General features: G+C 39.8%; 1 protein-coding gene across 10 annotated transcripts in view; it reads left to right on the top strand.

Moving 5' to 3' along the window:
- LOC128886442 (uncharacterized) overlaps positions 1-20790 on the top strand; it is a 90631-nt gene that overhangs the window by 11279 nt on the left and 58562 nt on the right. The window contains exons 1-3 of one of the 10 annotated variants that reach the window (XR_008459807.1): positions 698-1517; positions 1706-1800; positions 10614-10702. Coding sequence is in view for 1 of the 10 variants with exons in the window: in XM_054141376.1 (XP_053997351.1) it covers positions 8959-8968; positions 10614-10702 (99 nt within the window). In the remaining 9 variants the exon portion in view is untranslated. Of the gene's footprint in view, positions 1-697; positions 1518-1705; positions 1801-8600; positions 9103-9231; positions 9405-10613; positions 10703-15201; positions 15452-18436; positions 18456-20790 lie in introns of those variants that run through there. The other 9 variants (XR_008459812.1, XR_008459811.1, XR_008459806.1 and 6 more) reach the window with 9 other exon arrangements.

Raw genomic sequence — 20790 nt, 5'->3', positions numbered from 1 at the left:
CAAGCTTGTCAGATATTGACAGATATAGTAAAAAACTGTGCTGCTAATTTAAAAGACTAGCAATTAATCGTAGTAGAACCAAGTAGAAGCACAATACATCCTGTAATTTGAGTTGCATTCAACGAAGTCCTCTTTTACGTTTATTCCAAGCAAAGTTCCTTGAATTTCGAACTTTGAACGCCAAGTCGATCCAGTGGAAATTAAAATTTCCGAGTCGCATTGCAATCGCGAGGCGGATATAAGCTATCGTCGATATTATCAGAAGGCGTTATCGCCTTGGCTGTATCGGACGTAACTTATCACTCGAAGAAAGACAAACAGTCGATCCTTTCAAGCTGCGATGCTAATAAATGAAAATTCCTTTTCCCTAATCCGTAGATACGAGTAACCTGAAATAATTTATCAATTGGGGAGGGAACCTCGCGATAAGGCGCACAACGTGCTCGTTATCAGAGTCGAACACACTCTGTGACCTAGCTGGGTAATTTTCAATTGTCTATCACTTAGACATTTCGATTAATAAATCTCCGAGAGACTTCCAACGTTGTTCTTACCCACTTCTAGCTTGCATTGCGATCTTAACGTTACCTACCACAACCTCGCTGCGAAACGATAAATAGTGGTAAAAACAATAATGGTAAACCTCCGTAGGTTTAGCGTTAGAAGTGTTAACATCAATTTTGCGATCCTTCGATCGCCCCCGCAAGGCAGATAGCCCGTTTGCCTGGAGATAACACGCGATGGAACGTACCTGGTCAGGTCTCGACTTGTTCGATCCTATCGCCGGTCGTCGTTGAACTGACCCGAATCGAAGCCAATCGGTCCGAAGGAGGGCCTCTCCTAGTCGTCCTTGCATTTTTATTCAACTAGCCATCGGGTACGCGAAGCAAAATCGTGAAGTAACCGCGACCAGATCCGCTGCCAGCGGGCAGCACATAATTTCCACGAAGTCCGCTCGGTCGACCCCGTTCTCTAATTGATCGATCTTTAATTAACTCTCGCCGTGATCGCATAGAGTGTAGCGGTGATTATCCTGATGGGGCGATATGGCGACAGGAAACTGTACAATGAAGGGGAACAGAGGATCAGTGGGGAACCATAAGGGCCTTGTTGTGTCAACGTTGGCGGAGAGCGCGAAACAGGGACGGATGTTCCTTTTTCTTCTCCATTTTCCTCCTCTTTGTTTCCCATCTGCTTACCTTGGCTTCGCTGGAATGTAAGGAGATAAGTGGACGCGGACGACAGCCGCGAGTGGTTTCCCTTTTTCTTCTTCTTCTTCTATTTTTTTTTCTTTTTTTAATGGAAATACCGTGTACGTATACGCAGTGGCGTTGTCCGCGTCACAGGTGCGCGAAAGAGCTGTTACGAGCGAGGAGGAAGAACCGTCGCGTGATTACACGCCGTGTAATCTGCGGTTTGTATTGAAAACGACCAGCTCGCGTACAAAGTAGCCGCGAATGACGATAGATTAGCGGGCGATTACGTTGCAAACGGGGAACTGTGGCAGGGAATCCTCGGTGAGCATTTAACGATTCACGATGGGTCAATTAAAGTGGACTTTTTCTTTGGTGCAAAGCGTTTTTCCAAGTTCCAAAACATTTTTCATAATTCTGTACGATTATTGTACTTTATTATACCCACTCTCTTATAATTTTACCTTCGTATCGCACCTTCCCATCCGAGTTTATGTATTCTTTCATTTTAGCGGATACCTGGGGAAGATTTCACGCAATGGTACCGAAGAGTCGTTTTTAATTAAGGACTCATATCGATAAGGAAGAGAGAGTTATCTTCTCCAAGGTAAGAATAATATGTAAAATTCTTTCTCGTCGCTTCAGCCTTGTAATTGATATTCGAAAAGGCCCATCTACTTACTTCTTTTCATAGAAACAACTCTCCTACGTTCAGAAACTACCTACTCTTACGTTATCACCCTTTAATCCTCCGATTATTGGACCAGTTACCCCGTATTAAAATAATTCAAAACGATATCTGGACTGATGTCGACAGTTTACGACAGCGAGGGCAGTATTTACAGTAGGGGTTCGTTATCGTCGACGAGGAATCGTAAAACGCGTCGCGCGTATTTCCGCCGCGACGGGCGTTCATTATGCCCGCGGATCGAAATACGGTTTTACGCGAACGTTAAAGCTCATCGACGCGCAGAAACAAAGATGATTTCGCAACGGGCGCGCGCACCGTGTATTTATAGATTTTCCGCGCATAATTACGGCATTCCTGCGCTTTGTCTTTGCAGGACCTCCAGCTATCTATCCCCGAGGCCTCTGTCGTTTATGCATGCGCATAGTTGCGTTTAATGCGCGTAATTTTTAATTCAACTTTTCCGCGCGATTATGGCAGAAACGACACAGCATGCAGGAAAACTAGACTGAAAATTCCTGCGTGTACAGGATTGCGTTCGAACGGGCATGACTAGCTTGGTAAACTAGCTTGCTGAAATTGCAAAATTGTAATACCAGTGTTCGTAAAACTGAGGTGGTCAATTTAAATTCAAATAGGCTCGCATGATTTATATTTGATCAAAGAACAATCAAGTGAAGTTTTGTTAAAATCCATCATTGAATAAATCCACTGAACAACTACCTTAAACCGGACTCGCCGTGTAAAAACAGCGAGGAATCGAAGAGATTAATGCACGCTAAGCTTCAGCATCGACGCTCAAGGAGGATCAAAATCTCTTATGAAAGCGTTCGTGAAACACACAAACACACAATGTGTGCGTGCACGGTTATATTGATGGTGTATCGAAAGGCAAGAAAAAGATTGCCTTATGCAATACCAACAGAACCGCGATTCATTAGTGCCGCGAGTCCGGTTTCGAGTTGAAATACGAGGAGGCAGAAATAGCCTTGTCGGAGAACGGTGCCCGGCGCAGAAAAACAATAACTGGCATCTGAATTTCCTCAGTGGTTCAGAGTCGACCGTAGGAATCGATTATTCTCTCCCTCTTCTCGCCATCGATGATTACTCGCAATTTTCTATTCCGTTTAATTTTTATTCAGAATTTTCACCGCGTGAATTCGATGCAAAAATTCAACGCGTAACAATCTAGAGTGCACTTTCATCCGTGCCAGGCGGAGATTTTTTCCTCCAACGAATCGTTACTGGATCTTTGTTCATTATAAACATACAGTGGCATTCAAAAGTTCCCGGCCAGATAGTTTTTGTGATTTTTCTTCCAAAAGAAAAGTGTTAAGACATTTTTATTAGAATCACATGTAGAGTCATATTACGTGAAAGGATACTACAAAAAAAATCACCGCTATTTATTTTTCTTACGTCTTTATTTGTAGAATACGTAAATTAACGTGTTCAAAAGTTCCCGGCCAGAGTGTTTAACAAAAAAATTATTCTTTGTTTCGATTCTATTTATTGCATAATTTATTTATTCTTCGATTCAATAATTTGTATTGTTCTTTTTTGTATGCATTTTCCTCACCTTAGCCTTCTATCATTGCATATATAGTTAACTGATAGTATAAATAATAAGAAAAACACATTGCCAGAACTGCACCTTATTATTTAAATTTTAAAGAATTGCTTTCCTGTTTACCAACTTGTGGCGATATTATCATTTTTCATGTACTTAGCCACCATTCTGTCTTCTGGCAATTGTTATCCAGGTTTTTTAAGCAATAAATAGTATGAAAACGAATTCACCAGAACTGCACCTTGTCATTAAAATTTAAACAATTTTTTTACAACTTTATCGACTTCTGGCAACATTTAAGCCCCGACCTAGACTTCTGATAGTAGCTTTACGCGATTTCTACAGTTAAAAACTATAATTACACAAAATTTCAGGGCTGCACTCAAAGATTTTATTTTGATTAAAAATTAACATGTTTGACCGCCTGCCTACGCTTATAACCTTGAGAGCGCCTACTGGCTGCAGCGCTATGCTCTTTGTTATCTAGTAAGGAGTGTTTTTAGATACAAATTTTCGCTGCACCTTATCATTTCTGATTTTCGTAGCTAGCTCTCCGTCTATTCAGTCTAAACAGTGTTACCATCGATGAGGCAACATTTTACAGGAACCATTCACCGCGAGTTTCTGAATATTATTGTTCTCCAAAGGTTCTGGATAGAATGAAATTTCGCGCAGCAAGGTGAAAAATGATTTTTCAATTTTTCTCTGGAATGTCCAGAGGTCGTACCACGTTCAAAAATAGCGACTGGGTCGAAGATCGACGCCTGATCGACACCAATTCGAGTTCCATCGCGCGTTCCCCGGCAATCGGAGTTCCAATTAATCTACATCGGGTTCGATTACGCGCCAAATGGCTCGCGCTGCTCCGAATGGATAATTCGATACGAAGGTCGCACGTCGTTCGAGAAGGTTGAACGTCTAGATCTCCTTAACTGATGCAACACACTTTACCAAGATGGAGAAAAATGCGAGGACGATCGCAGATACCCGTACATAGCCGTGTGAGCGTGTATGCAACTTTAACCGGGAACCAGCGCTATTATCGCGAATTCCGTCCACCGTATCTCGTTATTCAACGTCGTGTGCCTGGTATCCTTGAGACCGCTCGCTGTTTTATTTGTTTCCGTTGAAATTATTAGCCCTCTGGAACGTGCTGTCCCGAGAATATTTAATTTCTCTCGATGCACAGTTGCGTGAACCGGCCACCGGTTCTGGTGAAAAACGACCGCGTATGGGGAAAACAAGGAGCGAGAGAGCGAGAGGAACTGGGGAATAAAATAAAAACGAAACGTTACGAGGAGTGCGTCGCGCGATATCTCGTGATAAGTCTCGAGTGGTTTCTATTTTTATCGTCACCACTAAATTATTGGATATAATTTCGAATTCCATTTGGTAGAAAATCGTGGAAGTCTACTTGACTACTAAATTCTTTTTTTTTTTTTTTAAAGTCCGCGACGTTCAGATTGAAAAGTAGATAAGTCGAGGAAGGAAATTATTCGCCTGAAATCAAAACAAGATCGATAGGAGTGTAACGAATAAGTCTCACTGGCGGTCAGTCTGTAACTATACATAAGTGCTGACTTAACAAATTATAAAACTATCGACCTGTGATAGTAGTAATAGGATTTGTTTATTAGACTCCGCGCTCGATGCGTGGTCGCGAGTTGCGCGGAAATTACGCCTCGATCGGACGATCCTGTGCGTTTTATTGTCGTTTCCACTTCTTGTTTAGGAGTATGCGCTTGCACGCACCACTGGTTCGCCTAGAATTCGCGGGATAGCCTTTCCCACGCGATAGCGAGATGAATAATCTTGCGACGATTATTCTCAACGTTGCAGAAACGTATCTTTATCAGTTTCCTACGCTCTTCGATAATAAGACCGTGAGTTTCAGCGGGGATTCACATACCAGCGATATGGCGAGATAAATGGCGACACGATGACTTGTTCAAGCGTAGTCCCAATTTGCTCCGAATTTAATTTCACAGAAGAAATTTTGCTATCCATTTCTTCATGTAAACTATTAAAAAATATAAAAGTATTTCTACAAGTTGCAAAGTTGATGGATCGCGAATTCCAACGGTGATTTCGTTGGAAAAAGTAGTGTAAGCTTTCAACCGTGCCTCGGAGCTCCAGATCTGCTTTAATCAGGAAGGAACTGCGGATTAGGCTACTCCACTTTCATCTCGTAAAACAGCGAAACTGCGCCCCACTTGCTCCGTCGCGAAAAGTGAACCCCGCGATAAAAACCTCTCGCTATCGCGAAACACGTCCGATATCGACATAATCCTTGCTTTTCGCCAAATCAGAACCTCCTAAAAAAAAAATCACACACGCGTCAAGTATATATCAATAAAATAGTTGTCCAACGAGGCGACAGAAGTAACAAGTAATCTACTCTTGTATCACGGACACGCTTGTCTAATCTTCAGCGATCTATCAGCAACGTAACGATCGGTGTTATCTATCAAGGTACTTTTTGTTTCGATGAATACACAGAATGATAGTTGAGCGATACCTGGAGTAAAACAACCATCATCGAATACGTCACACATTCGAGATAAAACCTCTTACAATATTCCTACATTTTCGAAAAGGATAGATGAAGAACTCGGCTTGCCTGTTCGCGCGTCAAGATAAAAAAGCTGATGAAAAATCGAAAGGGAGATGGTTCTTTCGGTTTCGAAGTGGCTAGACTGCCCTCTTGGGACGTTAAGTAGGCCAACCGAGGCGGCGACGCTTTGTGATGTAGATAACTCGCGGCTAATGCAAATGTACGCATGCACGCACGCACGCGACTCGTTGTTGTTGCACGCGTGCGCGTGGCTAGCGCTGGAATGCGCGGGTAAACAAAGAGCACGCGCTCGGGTACAGGCGATTTCACGGCGGGCGTATCGCGAATTGAGTCCTTCGACACGGTTTTTTTCCTCGCCGCGGTTGGATCGCTGATAAAACGCCAGAACGCACTGGAAAGGGGAGTTAGAAGTCAGCGATGCACTCGACAGGATTGTGCAATGCTTTTACGAGCCGCTTTGCGGAACGAGACCGCCTCCGCGCTATCGGAATGATCGTCTTGGGTAAATTGAATCTCGCGGAATTAAGGGGGCCCGCCTCTGAGATATGTTGTCAGCTTCTGGAACAGTTTTTATTCTTATTGTTTAGACCAACGATGTGCAACTGTCGCTGGACCAGATGAGACAGATTTTGGGTTAGGATTGGAAGGAGAGATGCATACGGTGGCTGCAAAAAAACTTGTCTGTGAAATTGTAGTTTCTTAACTTCTTTTTTTATAATTTTTTATAATGATATTTCACATATTCCCTAAAGTCTCTAAGATAGTTATAGTCCAAACAACATTGCACAAGATCCGCAGTCTACTCATCAGGTTATCTCTATCAATTTGTGACTAGTAAACTGTAGCGTTCATAGTCTGTAATTAAAGCCAAGAAAGTATCCATTCTCTGTAAACTCAATTTTAACAAAATCGTATGAAACAATATGTTTCAAAACGGAGAAAGTGAACAAGAATCAGTTCTTTATCACAAATGTCAGGGATCCTTGATGTAATTGAATCCAATTAATCGTGACCACCGGGTCTATTACGATCATACGTGTACTACAATATGTATACATTGTACATGTGTACATTGACATACAGTGGGTGTAGAATGTATTCGTACACCGATCAATTTACAAAAAAACTTTTCTGTGAAATTGTAACTTCTTAACTTCTTTTTTTATCATTTTTTATAATGATATTTTACATATTCCCTAAAGTCTCTAAGATAGTTATAGTCCAAACAACATTTACTAGTTTATATAATTTGCGAAATTAACAAGAAAATACAAGAAATCGGCAGGAATATAAAAGTAATAAGTATTTGTACGATTCTTATGTCGAACCATTTACAGTAGATTTTGCAACGTAAACACATTAGTTTATTGCTCCGTGCGATTTAGAAAACATCAAATTTCCAGGAAATTACTTTTAAACAGTTGTGCGAATACTTATTGTTTCAACATTTTTTTCTTGTTAATTTCGCAACTTACATAAATAGCTATTTTTTTGTTGTAATCTATCTATTCTAGAGATTTCCTAGATCATGTAGAATGTCATTGTTTATAAAAAATAAGTTAAAAAATTACAATTTTACATAGTTTTTTGGAAATTGATCGATGTACGAACGCTTTCTAGACCCACTGTATTTCTATTTTTATATAAAATTTAGATAAAAAGGAGTCCTTGTGTTGTTTGGGTTGTTATCTTTACATTTTTCAGTATTTTTTAACTAGTTGCAAGCTGTGCAACCTGGAATCGTGTAATCTATTGTAATAATACATGGTTTCCCTTTCTTTTAGGCTACAGCCTTGCACTTGCTTGTTTGTCTCTATCTTATCACTTTCCTTAAGCTCATCTCTTCAAAGGAGGCATCAAAATGCAAAGAATCAGAATTCGAACTCCAGTAGGAAGTAAATAATGAAAAATGGGCATCGTAGGATAAAATCTCGTAACACACATCGTGTTCATACTTTAAAAAGCGAGTATCTTGTGTACAATCGTTCCCTTGAAAGCGCTCGTATCCGCGGGGACAATGGAAATCTACATTGAATCGCGATGCCGCGGTTGGAGATCACGCGTGTTGGTGGAAAGCGGGCTTAAAGGCCGCAGATTAGTCGTTAAACCGACGATATACATGTGTAAGTCGCGATAATAATACCATAACTCCTGACAGGGATAATGGAATATACACCACTGACCTAGTGCTATAATAGCGCCGAGCAAAACGACATTTTTGATAGCGCAGCTGCATTACTTTATGCGAATTATTAACGATAGGATTATATTGCCTTGTATCTTCTCGGACCGTTCCCCATTACCATTCTCTCGCGTCGCGGTCTTTTATGTCGTCCGCGGACTCTCGTGCGTTGCGAAATATTGTTTACAGCCGTTGCGTTCCGAGAACCGAGGAATCTAATTTTTAAATAGTTCCCCGCCATTGTCGTTTTCCCGCTGGGAATGCCAATGCGAGCGTTCGCAGTCGTTCTCCGCATTGTTTTTAACGCGACTGCGAATCTCGATTGGCTGGATCGGTTCTAGGAATCGTTTCGTTATTTAAGTGGGCGTCTTTCAGCACTCGACACGTTTTTCTACCGGGTCTCGGGAAGGAAACGGTTTGGAAAAGAGTATGAACGCGTAGTGTGGTCTGCAGGTCGATTAAGAAAGTGGACAAATTTGAATCTGTTATTATAGGTTTTATTACGAACAGTTTCACGAGTGTCCACCCTGTAGCATCAAGTAAAGATATTTACGAAACTGTTTAACACATTTAGGACCGCACATCTAGAGACTGCGTGTAGAAAACACGAGACAACTCGTGAGCGGTCCTTAATGTGTTAAAATAGTATATTTTTTGGTGAAAAGACAGCAGTGAAGCTGTGAGCTGCGAAATCGAGGTAGAAAGTCGTCGTCGAACAATAAGTGGAATTGTCACGGCCGTCGGTAAACAATGGAGAACAGTGCGTTGTTTGAATTGTATTTTTAATTGCACCTCTGGTGCGTGACTATAAAACGAGGCCCCTTATCGACGAAAACGCGACATCCGGACACGTGGTTGCGTTTCGAAAGAATCATTCGAATGCAAATGCGACCCGTAAGTGCATAATTGCGTGGCCCGTTGTATGGTGATCCGTTGATCGCAAGCGACGGTGTCCGAAATGTACACAATACGAAAGGGGGCTTCCAATTTTCTTATGCTAATTCGAACGTCCTCCATTCAAAGGAATTCCTTTCGTCGTCGACCGTACGGGCCGAGATGCGCTTAATTCGTTTCACGTTCGTGCATTTGCAACGAGGAGGATCGTGTACCTTTTAAAATCGAGTCACGGATTCCGGAGTTGCAAAATACTCGGACCACGGTGTACACGGGTGTGCAAGCGCCTTTCGACTTGAATAGTAATATTCGAATGCCGTTTTTCGCATTCTCTCCAACCAGTAGGCTAACGTAAAATTGAGAAGTAAATTCGAATCGAAGGGGGACAACGGTCCAATTGAAATATTGATTGGAAAAAGTTGAAACGTGGATGAAGTAACAGAGAAGGAGGTATCAAAGTTAAGGGATTATAGTCGCAGTCAGGAAGAGGAAAAACGACATTTCTTTGTGACTTTTTTTAGTTATTAAATAATAATTTGCATAAGTAACAATTAAGTATATCATAAAGCATCTTTTATAGAACTAAAAAACATTTTTTGTTTTAAGAAACGTTTAATTTATATTGTCATAACAGCCGATGATGTAGACAATGATTCAAAAACATAGGTTTGCGGTGAGCAAGATTTCTCTACACTGGTTTAACTGAAAACAAAAACAAAGGTAGATTTCGAAAATAGATTAGTCTAGCGGGTCCCTGAACGAAGGATTTTGGAAAAAATTAATTTAAAACAAGATGGCGTACATTTGAAGTTGATTTTCAATGTTTTCACTAAAATTAAGCGATTCAATACAGGATAAAAAGAAAAGTATACAAGAAAATAAAAAATCCTTCGATCAGGGACCCGTTAGTCTACTATATATTTTCTAAATCTACCTTTAGTTTTGTTTTCAGGTGCACCAGTTTGAAGAAATCTTGCTCACCACAAACCAAGTGGCCACCCACGCTATCGCCTGTTATGACGAAATGAATTAACCTTTTTTTAAAACAAAAATTCTTTTATAGCTCTTTAAGACATACTTTGTAATATATTTACATTTCACTCAGAAAAATTATTATTTAATACCTTAAAAAACACACACACAAGAAACTGTCCGTTTCCATTTTCCTGACTGCGACTAACCCGTTAATACCCTGAGTGTCACGTGGACCTTGTTAGGAAGCGTGGAGAGTTCAAACTTGTTGAGTAAACAAATCAATCGGAAAGCAATTAGGTGTAGAAGTTATAATAATACTGTGCTTTTTATTCGATCATCTAGTAAATTCTAGTATTTCGATTCGTCTTCTTGTAACTGTAGTTCGAGTAAAAGTATTTACTCGGTACTTTGTTACGTTAAACTACCAACCTTCTAACAATAAGTTCTTCCCTTGATATGCTAAGTCTCAACCTGATGGCCATTACAATTTATCTATATTTTATCTATGCTGACTTCAAATTTCGTATCATTTCTAGGTACACAGCCTGGTCTGTCGCAAGTGAAAGCCTCGATGATCGAGTGGCGGCGTCTGAGGACAGGTTTCGGTGAAGCTGAACGGTCTGGGGTAAGTCGATTAAAAGATCGAATTGCCGAAGGAATGGGGACCAATCGCATAAGCGATAAGCTGCTTAAAATCAGAAACCGATATTGAGTCGTTCAAACGTTCCGGTAAACAAATGGCATTTTGCCAGAGCCGGGCTAACACACCGATTGGCAACGTACCAATTTATCACGTGACGGTCTAACGAGCCAATAGATTTCGCAGAACGTCACTGACGTATTTAACCCGGACGAATAGCGGTCGTCGACAAATTTTAAACATAAATCCCCGTGGACACGTTCGGGACTCTTCTTGTCTCGTTCGAATCAAAAGTTCGGTCAGCTGGAGATGTTAACCCTTCCCTGTTGAAAAATCCTCGAGATGGTGTAGTGTACACAAACGATATGAGCGTACACACTATAAATAAGCATGGGATATTACTTAAACCAAGGAATAATACAAGTTTTCAATTAACAGGAAATAAGCAGAGATAACACTTGTTTTTATTTTACAATTTTCCCAATAATTGATAATCTCACGTTCATCGGATCAACGAGTATCTAAAATGTTGCTTATGCAGGAATCTAATTGCAGTCTAAAACGTATTGCAGTTTGACAACGAATTATTTATTGTCTGACTTTTACAACTGTCTCGACCGAACTGAAATCCGAATTATTATAAACAACAAATCACACCGCGTTCCCACGCAACCATTGCATTCACGGATACACTCACACACTTACCCTCATATTATATATCACACTCTTACATTTAGTAGAAACAATTTTAGTTGGAATGAGGAAAAAGGCTCCAACGAAAGAAAATTCGAGGAAATTCGTGGGAGTAACGTCTGTCAGCGTCCGCAACGCTATCGATTTTTCCTTTCCTCGGTTGCTGAAAGGGGAATTCTCGGCTCGCTAAGTAAAGAGGGAAAAGAATACGTCGCCTCTCTCTCTCTCGCTTTCCCGCTGCTTGTCCACAAAGAAAATCAAAGTTTACGTTAGATAAGGAGTTGCGTGCCGGTCGACCAAACAGAGATTTCGAACGCTTTGTTTGGAATCGCTGACAAAGATCCAGATTATGCGAAGCTAGCAGCGGACTCGCGATAAGGGAATAGTTCGAAGGCCGTGGTAAGACACACCGACTATTTACAGAACAAAGAGACTCGGAGAAACGAACGAAACGCACGTTTTCCCGCTTAATCTTGCCAGCCGTGCAGTACGGTATCCAGCGGAACAAATTACTCCAAAACCTTTGGAAAAAAACAATGAAGAAATAACAAAGGATTGCGGAATAGATTCTTTTCAGCGACGACGATTGCAAATAAGCCACTTTGATAGTAACGAAGAAAAATATTTGAGGAGGAACGAAGATAGATGGGCCAGGATTCAAATATCGTTAAATATAAACTATACGAGTATGTTACTATTTAGAACGAATCTAGAAATTATTGAGTTGATGTAAATATTAAGAAAACAAAATTGACTAGCTGCCATTATAATCGCAAAGGTTAATCGATCATCGTAGAAAACTAGAAGTTACCTAAATACATAACAGTTTTCTATATGTATATACAGAATGTATCACAATGGATTTACTGGGCCCTGGACCTTCGAGATGGGTGCCACGAGGCTTTATTCACGGAACCAAGGAAGGTCGGACCCTTCTTCTCGAGGTTTCGGGCTCGCTGGGAATGCAAGATAAAAACCAAAACCACCGAACATCCTCCACGAACCACTTCCTCGTTCTACAGTTTCAAGCGACGTACGATGGAAACACTTTAGATTCTTTGTTTCTTCTCCGTTGCGAGCAGCCCGCGGCGATCAGAAACGTCGCAGTTGGAACAGAAAGGAAACGCAATTTAACCAGTCTCTTGTTTTCGATTTTGCCTTTTCCTTTGACTGCAAACAAATGTATTCCAGGAACCGTCGAGTATCCCCTGTGATTCTATTATTAGTTCGTCATTGGTTCCGTGTCGGACACGTTGGAATAATAATTGCTTGAACGTGGTGGAATTTCTGATTTATAATCCTCCTTCCGGACTTCGTTAACCCTGATATTTCATTGCGTATCCGGAAGTGGATCGAGGTGGAATGAACTTGGAGGTTTCCTCGATACTGGTGATCGGGTATTAGCTACAGTGGGTGTAGAAAGTAATTTATTAATTTATTTTTTTATAAACAATGACATTCTACATGATCTAGGAAATCTCTAGAATAGATAGATTACAACAAAAAAATAGCTATTTATGTAAGTTGCGAAATTAACAAGAAAAAAATGTTGAAACAATAAGTATTCGCACAACTGTTTAAAAGTAATTTCCTGGAAATTTGATGTTTTCTAAATCGCACGGAGCAATAAATGTTTACGTTGCAAAATCTACTGTAAATGGTTCGACATAAGAATCGTACAAATACTTATTACTTTTATATTTCTGCCGATTTTTTGTATTTTCTTGTTAATTTCGCAAATTATATAAACTAGTAAATCTTGTTTGGACTATAACTATCTTAGAGACTTTAGGGAATATGTGAAATATCATTATAAAAAATTATAAAAAAAGAAGTTAAGAAATTACAATTTCACAGAAAAGTTTTTTTTGTAAATTGATCGGTGTACGAATACATTCTACACCCACTGTATGTCAATGTACACATGTACAATGTATACATATTGTAGTACACGTATGATCGTAATAGACCCGGTGGTCACGATTAATTGGATTCAATTACATCAAGGATCCCTGACATTTGTGATAAAGAACTGATTCTTGTTCACTTTCTCCGTTTTGAAACATATTGTTTCATACGATTTTGTTAAAATTGAGTTTACAGAGAATGGATACTTTCTTGGCTTTAATTACAGACTATGAACGCTACAGTTTACTAGTCACAAATTGATAGAGATAACCTGATGAGTAGACTGCGGATCTTATGCACTTATAGGAAATTTGAATGTCCAAGAAACTACAAAATGCAAACAATATGCAAGAATATAAAAAATATTGAAAGTAAAGTTCATGTTATAATATTTGCTGATTAAAATAAATTCCTATTTAGGTTGAATTTTTGTAGGCACGTTCGCGAATATTTTATCTTGCATAAAGATCCGCATTCTACTGAACAGTCTTGATCGCTGTAGTAGCTGTCGATCTCAGGCAAAACTGATGTAGGAAACTGAGGATTACTACTCTAGAATTTAGTAATAAAATTACTGAACGACCTGCTTTGTTCTTATAGAGGCAACGGATATATTTTTATTTGTCATTGTCCATTTCTCAATCTGATCGACCCAATATTGCATCCATTTCCTTCTCACCAGAGCACAGTGCGGCGAATGATAGGCAAACGTGGACAAAAATAATATTTCTATTTTTTTTTACTTGTTCGTGCGTGGTAACATAGAAAATGGATTTATATAAACATTTGTGGCTAAAACATTTTCATTGAAATGTTTACATAAATAAATATGACACTTTTTTATTAATTCTGGTAACCAAAAGAATGAAACTATACGTGGCTATTTAATAGCTCATCAATAATCATTTTATATCGACATGTAAAATAAATGAATAATAGATTTAAGGTAAACTATATTTTATAACTATTATTTAAGAGTATAACAAACAACGAATATATGTATCTAATTTTTTTTATTTATAACTTTCTTATATTAATTATTATGTCATTTATAATGGTTATTATCAATATTTATTCCGCTAACTTTGTTACATTGCTCTATCGAGATCCACTTTGCAGCAATTTCAATATTCTTGATTTTAACGACTCGTTCTAAAAAAATTTATTTCTCAAATATTAGCAGGTAGTAGCAAAAGTGGACATTGTTTGCATGAAATATAAAGTTAGAGGAACCAAATATAACAGAAACACTGATACATTTTTTTACATTTTTTTTTTAAGTCTATTTTAAAATTTAATTTCGAATCTCGCGCATAAGAATTTTTTAATAATCAGTAAATTGTTAATATAGGCAACAGCTATGAAATAAACATATCCATAATAGTGGAATCCATGACAGAGAAAATGAGCTATGAAGAATGAATATTACTACAGACTAAGTGAAAAAAAATAAGTAAATTGTACTATCGTAAACTGCGAACTGAAACTGAACATGATAATATGCTACAATTAGGTAGCCATATAACTATAAATAAGTGCGGTTCCTTAGCAACCACAAACAATTTCAAGCTATTGACATCTACGTAACAGAATAAAATGTTAGATTGTGCTCTAGCAAATTCATCATTTTTCGATTTTTGTCCATTAATCGACGCACTGTGCAGAGGAAGGAACCATTCTCAACGATTAAAGGAGCCATTAGTAAGAATTCTTTAATTTTGGAGCAAAAGTTACTAATCGAATCAACCTCTTCATGACGTTTTCCCGCGCGTCCTTTGTTCCTACAGAGCATCGCGAGAGCGCACGCGCACACGTAACGCATTCGCATACTGCGCAGCGGACTAATCTCGGGTAAAGATAAGAAAATCGGAAGCACAGGGGTGGAGCGGGATGCAGTGGTGGTGGGAATTGGTGGGGACCGTTCAGGGAAGAAGCACGTGGCTAGGTCAAACGCGCACAATGCCCGAAACCGAAGCGACAGCACGACCCAGCGTGCAAAATACATTGGGTAATCCCCGAACTGACAGCCGTGCCACACACGTGCTCTCGCGAGCGCCAAGCTGTTCCTCTACGATGTTTTAGAAGACGCAGCGTCGCCGTTCTGCGGAGTAATAATATCGCACATTGTATTTCGTAAGTGTCACAACTCATTTTGTCACATTCATTTATTTAACGCGTCGACTACCAGGGTATTTTCTAGAAGCTAGGTGTAAAAACTCATTTTAATTTAATCATATTACGTTATTAAATATATTGGGCTGGCTGGAAAGTCCATGCCAATTTTTAGTAGTAGTACAGGTCTGAATATATCGGAATGACTGAAAACAAATAACATGTATACATTTCTTAACACGTTGACTGCCAGATTAATACTCCTGAAAATTTCTACTGTGATTAAGTTTCGTTTTCAGACTACTGGAAACTACATAATCAAACATTTACCGTGCCATCTATTTTTACAACTTCATCGAAGTTTAAGAATTTCATTCAAATTTATTTTTTTGATACTTAACATTCAAAATTAATTTTGTCTGTTATTGAGTAAAAAGCACTGTCGCCCATATATGGGTGACGTGGCGATCAACGTGTTAAAAGGTGGAAAGGTTGTGGAACAAAATGGTACATGTATAATTCAATAAATACATGTATATATATTATATGCCTTTGAATTTTTCTTAAAAATAGCCATGAACTTTCCGGACAATCCAATAATAAATATATATTGACGTGTACACTGATATGCTACGAATTTCATAGTAGTTGCACAAGTACGGCAAGTAAACAAACTATAAGATAACTCGTAGTTGGCAGTCGACGTGTTAAGTAAGATCCAAAGTACAGCAACTTGGGAATCTGTCATTTTTTTAAATTTTGAACGAGATCGTACCATTTTATGCGAGAATAATATTCTGGCCTGAACTATGTGATAAAGTATGAAAAATTTGGAGTAGATTTTTGTTTGGTATGCTTCTGGGACCAGTAGTGGTAATTAGAATGCGAAATAGAATTCAGTTCGAAAACCCTCAGCGATGTGATAGCTAAGTGTCTGGTCTATCCTTACCTTTCGTATTTTTCCTATATCGAAAGAATTGTTTGCTATGCGTGAGAATGAAGAGCTTATGGAAATCTTCTTTATGTTTCTTGGCTTATGTTTTTCTGGGTGGTCCTGTATAATACCCACGATGTTTATTACACGAAATACAACAGTTCAAGGAACTTCCGCTATCATTTAAAGACTTTCTAGGAACGCACATGCTTCCGTGTTAATGTACAACGGTACGCAGCGTTATCGGCGCAGCTATTTATCGCTCCGAGGTTCGCGATAAGCTCCATACTTTCCTTTCTTCAAAAATCGTGCTTCGCGACGTGCCACGGTTCTCCGTTATTTTCTACTTTCCTTCTTTCTCGGGGTTCCCCAGTCGCGTTCAATCTTCGTCGTTCCTGTAAAACGATTTCGCAAGGAAATGAACGGTTTGAGAACGTCGAAGTACTTTCGTAGTTAGGCACGATAAAAACTAGGTGGGGCCATTATCAAAAGGCAAACAGAATTTGTACTGAAAATTTTGGAGTTAACCCAACCTAGCGTAAACGATGTTGCTGTATTTGGAGTAGAGGTTCCTTTAGAGATCTCGTGAATATTTACCAGTGATGTAAGAATGTTATCACATTTATTACCGAGCTACGTTACTATGTTCTTTTTATTGCTTTACAAGAATTTGTATTTCTCTCGAAGAAGCTTGGAACCTGTGGTCAAAACATCGAGATAAATATGTTTATTCTGATATAACCGAAGTGTACCCTTGACAATATTTATGTAAGATACAGCGAGTCTTCGAGTTACGCGGATTCGTAAACACGCGCTTACGCCCCGTACGTTCTTATTCAGGGCTTGTGTGTGTGTGTGTATGTTACATGAAGTTTTATTCAATTGATAATTTTTAATATTTATGAAGCTTAGGGATTTCATCTTTGTACTGGTTGATATTAGAGGGCTCAAACTACCCTCGAAACTCTTCTTTGACCATTCGAGGGCTCATCCTCCTTCCATATCTATACTATTCACGTTGCATAGAAATATTTGTAATAAATTTACTCTGCGCACCTTTGTCGCGATTAAAAAATTCTTGGGGAAAGCCTGATCGACCGATAAGAAGCGCGAGTGCACCCTGGTATTCGCCGCGGGTCCCGGAATACCCTTCGAGGGTCGTTCGCAGTATTGTGCGCAGTGGAGGACTTTCCAGTTAAAACGTGCAAATAAACAGCGGGAGTGGCTCGAATTAAGCACGGCTCCCGCAGCGGGCGAGAAGAGCGAAGAAAATGAGAGCAAAAAAGCCGCGGAAAAGGAGGGACCCGAAAGGGAAGCACGGCCAACAAGAACAAGAAGAGGAACGATGCCAGAACGAGGCAGAAAGAGAAGATGGACGAGTGACACAAGGTGGTTGTGTGCTTACAACCGAGTAGCGATGGCGAGGAAACACTCGCGCCGCTTAACCCTCACCCAAACAATTCCTTTGGAATTTTCAATTTTTCTTTGCGGTCGAAGTAAGAAAGAATGAACACGGCATGAACACGATGGAAAGAAAAATATAAGAAATGCTCTGGATAGTTAAAAAATGTGATATTAACACGTTGGTCGCCACGCTACCAAATGGGTGACAGGACTTTCCCTGAACAAATTAATTTCGTAGTTGAGGTGACAATGAAAATAAATCTGGATAGGATTCGTGTATCGGGCAGAGTTACAAAATTAAATAGTACGACAAATATTAAATTATCCAATTTTCGATAATTTCGAGGCGACATTTCAACATTTAATACGTTGATCGCCACGTCACCCATATATGGGTGACAGTGCTTTTCACTGAAAAACGAAAACTATTAATTCTGAAAGTAAAGTGTCATAGACAATGAATTTAAATGAAATACTTGAATTTTGATGAAGTTACAGAACTAAATACCAAAATAAATATTTCATTACGCAGTTTCCAAAAGTCTGTAAACAAAATGAAATCATAGTAGAAATTTTCAAGAGTATTAGTCTGGCAGTGAACGTGTTAAACATCCTGGAACTTGCCTGTGGGTCAAAGATATTCCTGAAAGTCTTCGTGTGTCAACCACCATCGAAGGTTCGACTTCCGTAAGTTACGAAGGGCGTACTTTTAAATTTCACCAGGCTAGCCAGACAGAGATAAAAACCCCGCGAGGAATGCTGCGCGCGATAACAGAACTCAAATGCGATAAACGAAGAACGCCGCGCGAGGATGGAGTCGGTCCCATCGCTACGATTCCAAGCGCATCCCCAAGATAAACTCAAAACAAAGCGCCGTGGGATAACGCTAATATAACGAACGAGGGGGCACCAACACGAAAGAGAGGACAACGAACTTGCCCCGTAATACTTGCTGCGCATATAATCGCGATTCTGGGTTAAGCACCCCGAGAAGCTGCTGCGCAGAATGTCATGTGCGTATTTATTGCGGTGGAACCGCCAGCGGCCCCCCGTTAAATCGCGCGCGAATCGCTTACCGTGAACACCTTTCGAGCCGCGATAAGCCACGCTCGCGGCCTTCTCGTGAATTTTAATTGACGAAGAAAAACAAGCTTTCCTCGAAGGGTTGCCGCATGATGGAATTCTTTGATGCTCGATAAAAATTCCCCGGTTACTTCGAAGCAAGTACGACGGAATCTTGGCTCATCAAATTTTAATTTTGTTACATAATCCTTCGAATGAATTACGTTAATTTCATCGTCCTAGTTTTCTTCCACGCTTTCGGTCTACGTCGAGTGATTCGACCTCGACAAAATTTCGCTGCACATTTGCGCCGATTCCTTAGCACTGGTCGAACGAACCAGTGCAAGAGCTATGAACTATTTTTTATTCCGCGGCTGGCAAGGCGATAGAGGAGACGCGTACGAAACGGTACGTGGAAACCTGTTCGCCAGAGACACGAACGTCGAACGTGACCTGGGTGCACATGGTTCTCTCTTTTTCTTAGACGTTTGGTCTCGCTGACTCCCTGTTCCTCCGGGTCTGACGGGCGTCTGATGTTCAAGGTCGAAGAAAACGCCATTACTTCGTACCCGGAATCGAGCACGAATCTGCGTCTTAAAACGTCGGAGGTCATGAGGTACCAGGTTCTAATTGCATGTGACGTGGGCACGATCAAGGTCGAAGAGTAAACTATCTCTTTGACGCGAGACATGACACGACTTAACGCGTTTCTGGGTTGATCGTCGAATGCGAAGTGGGATGTAAAGAATTGTTAGAGTAAAGGTCGATTCAGACCATACGACACGAACCGGCATCGACACGACAAAACATTAAAACACGCGTTTTAATGGAACTATTCACACTTTATAGACACCGACCTGAACGTTCCGTCAACGGGAATAGTGTGAATAGTTCCATTAAAACGTGTGTTTTAATGTTTTGTCGTGTCGGTGCCGGTACGTGTAGTTGCACTCAATTATTTTATGTGGTCGTGTTTATACAAATAGACAATCTAATTTCATAGATATTCATGTTGTAACAGTAATGCAGCAAAATGAATCGTGCACAATTCAGTAATGTAACATAAAACATAAAATATTGTGTATGTATTACTTATTAATAAAGCGAAAGGAACTTTTGATACAACCTAATACGTTTAAAGAAATAGAGTACAAATTTTTCGTTGAACAATTGTTATTCCACTGTTGCAGTCTGTAAAGTAACGTAGTCCTGTAAAATAGTTACTTGTTTTGCTTTAAGGATTTACATTTGTCAAATCCAGCCGTCTCCACCAACAAGCATGAACGTTTTTAACATAATTCCGTAGAAGAGTCGAGAAGCATCTCCGTGCAGTGTTTATCTTATCCACCGTGCCTGAATTTTTTTCTTCAACCGTAAATTGAAACGAATTTTAGCCACCTCCAGTATTTGTATTTCTCGGAGTAAAGTACAAACGGTGCACAGCAAAAAAAAAAGACACCTTCGACTTCGACCTGTTAACAATCTCGAGACCTTCTCCTAGACGTCTTTGGGTGGCATTTTTTCCTCTTCAAATCCTGATACCAATCGCAAAAGGTTCCCTTTATTCTCCACTTTCCACACTAGTCGACGAGCTGGGAAAAACAAGGCGGTAAAGATTAAGAAGAATCGTGCTACTCGCTCGGAATGATGAGTCACTATTTGAAGAAGCAATCCCACCAATTAGGTTACATAACGACGTGAAAGGTGGACTGTTCTAGGCCCGAGATATGGCGAACCTAATTACTCTCCAATGCCAAACATTAATTTTAAAGAACAGTAATCTACGTGTCACACGAAAATTGATCATCAAGTCTAAGGGATAAAAAAAGAAATGGACCATGAACCATTGAATCGCCATCTTTCTAGCTCTCGGCAATACAAAACTCTAGCCTACTCAAGATCCTCGACGTTCACCACGCAATTCCACTTATTTACTTTACACTATCCTTCCCCTGACGTT

Source organism: Hylaeus anthracinus, unplaced genomic scaffold, assembly GCF_026225885.1.
Source record: "Hylaeus anthracinus isolate JK02 unplaced genomic scaffold, UHH_iyHylAnth1.0_haploid 11982, whole genome shotgun sequence".
Taxonomy (NCBI): Eukaryota; Metazoa; Arthropoda; class Insecta; order Hymenoptera; family Colletidae; genus Hylaeus; species Hylaeus anthracinus.
Note: the sequence above shows the minus strand (reverse complement) of the source record. Positions and strands in the feature narration are given on the sequence as shown.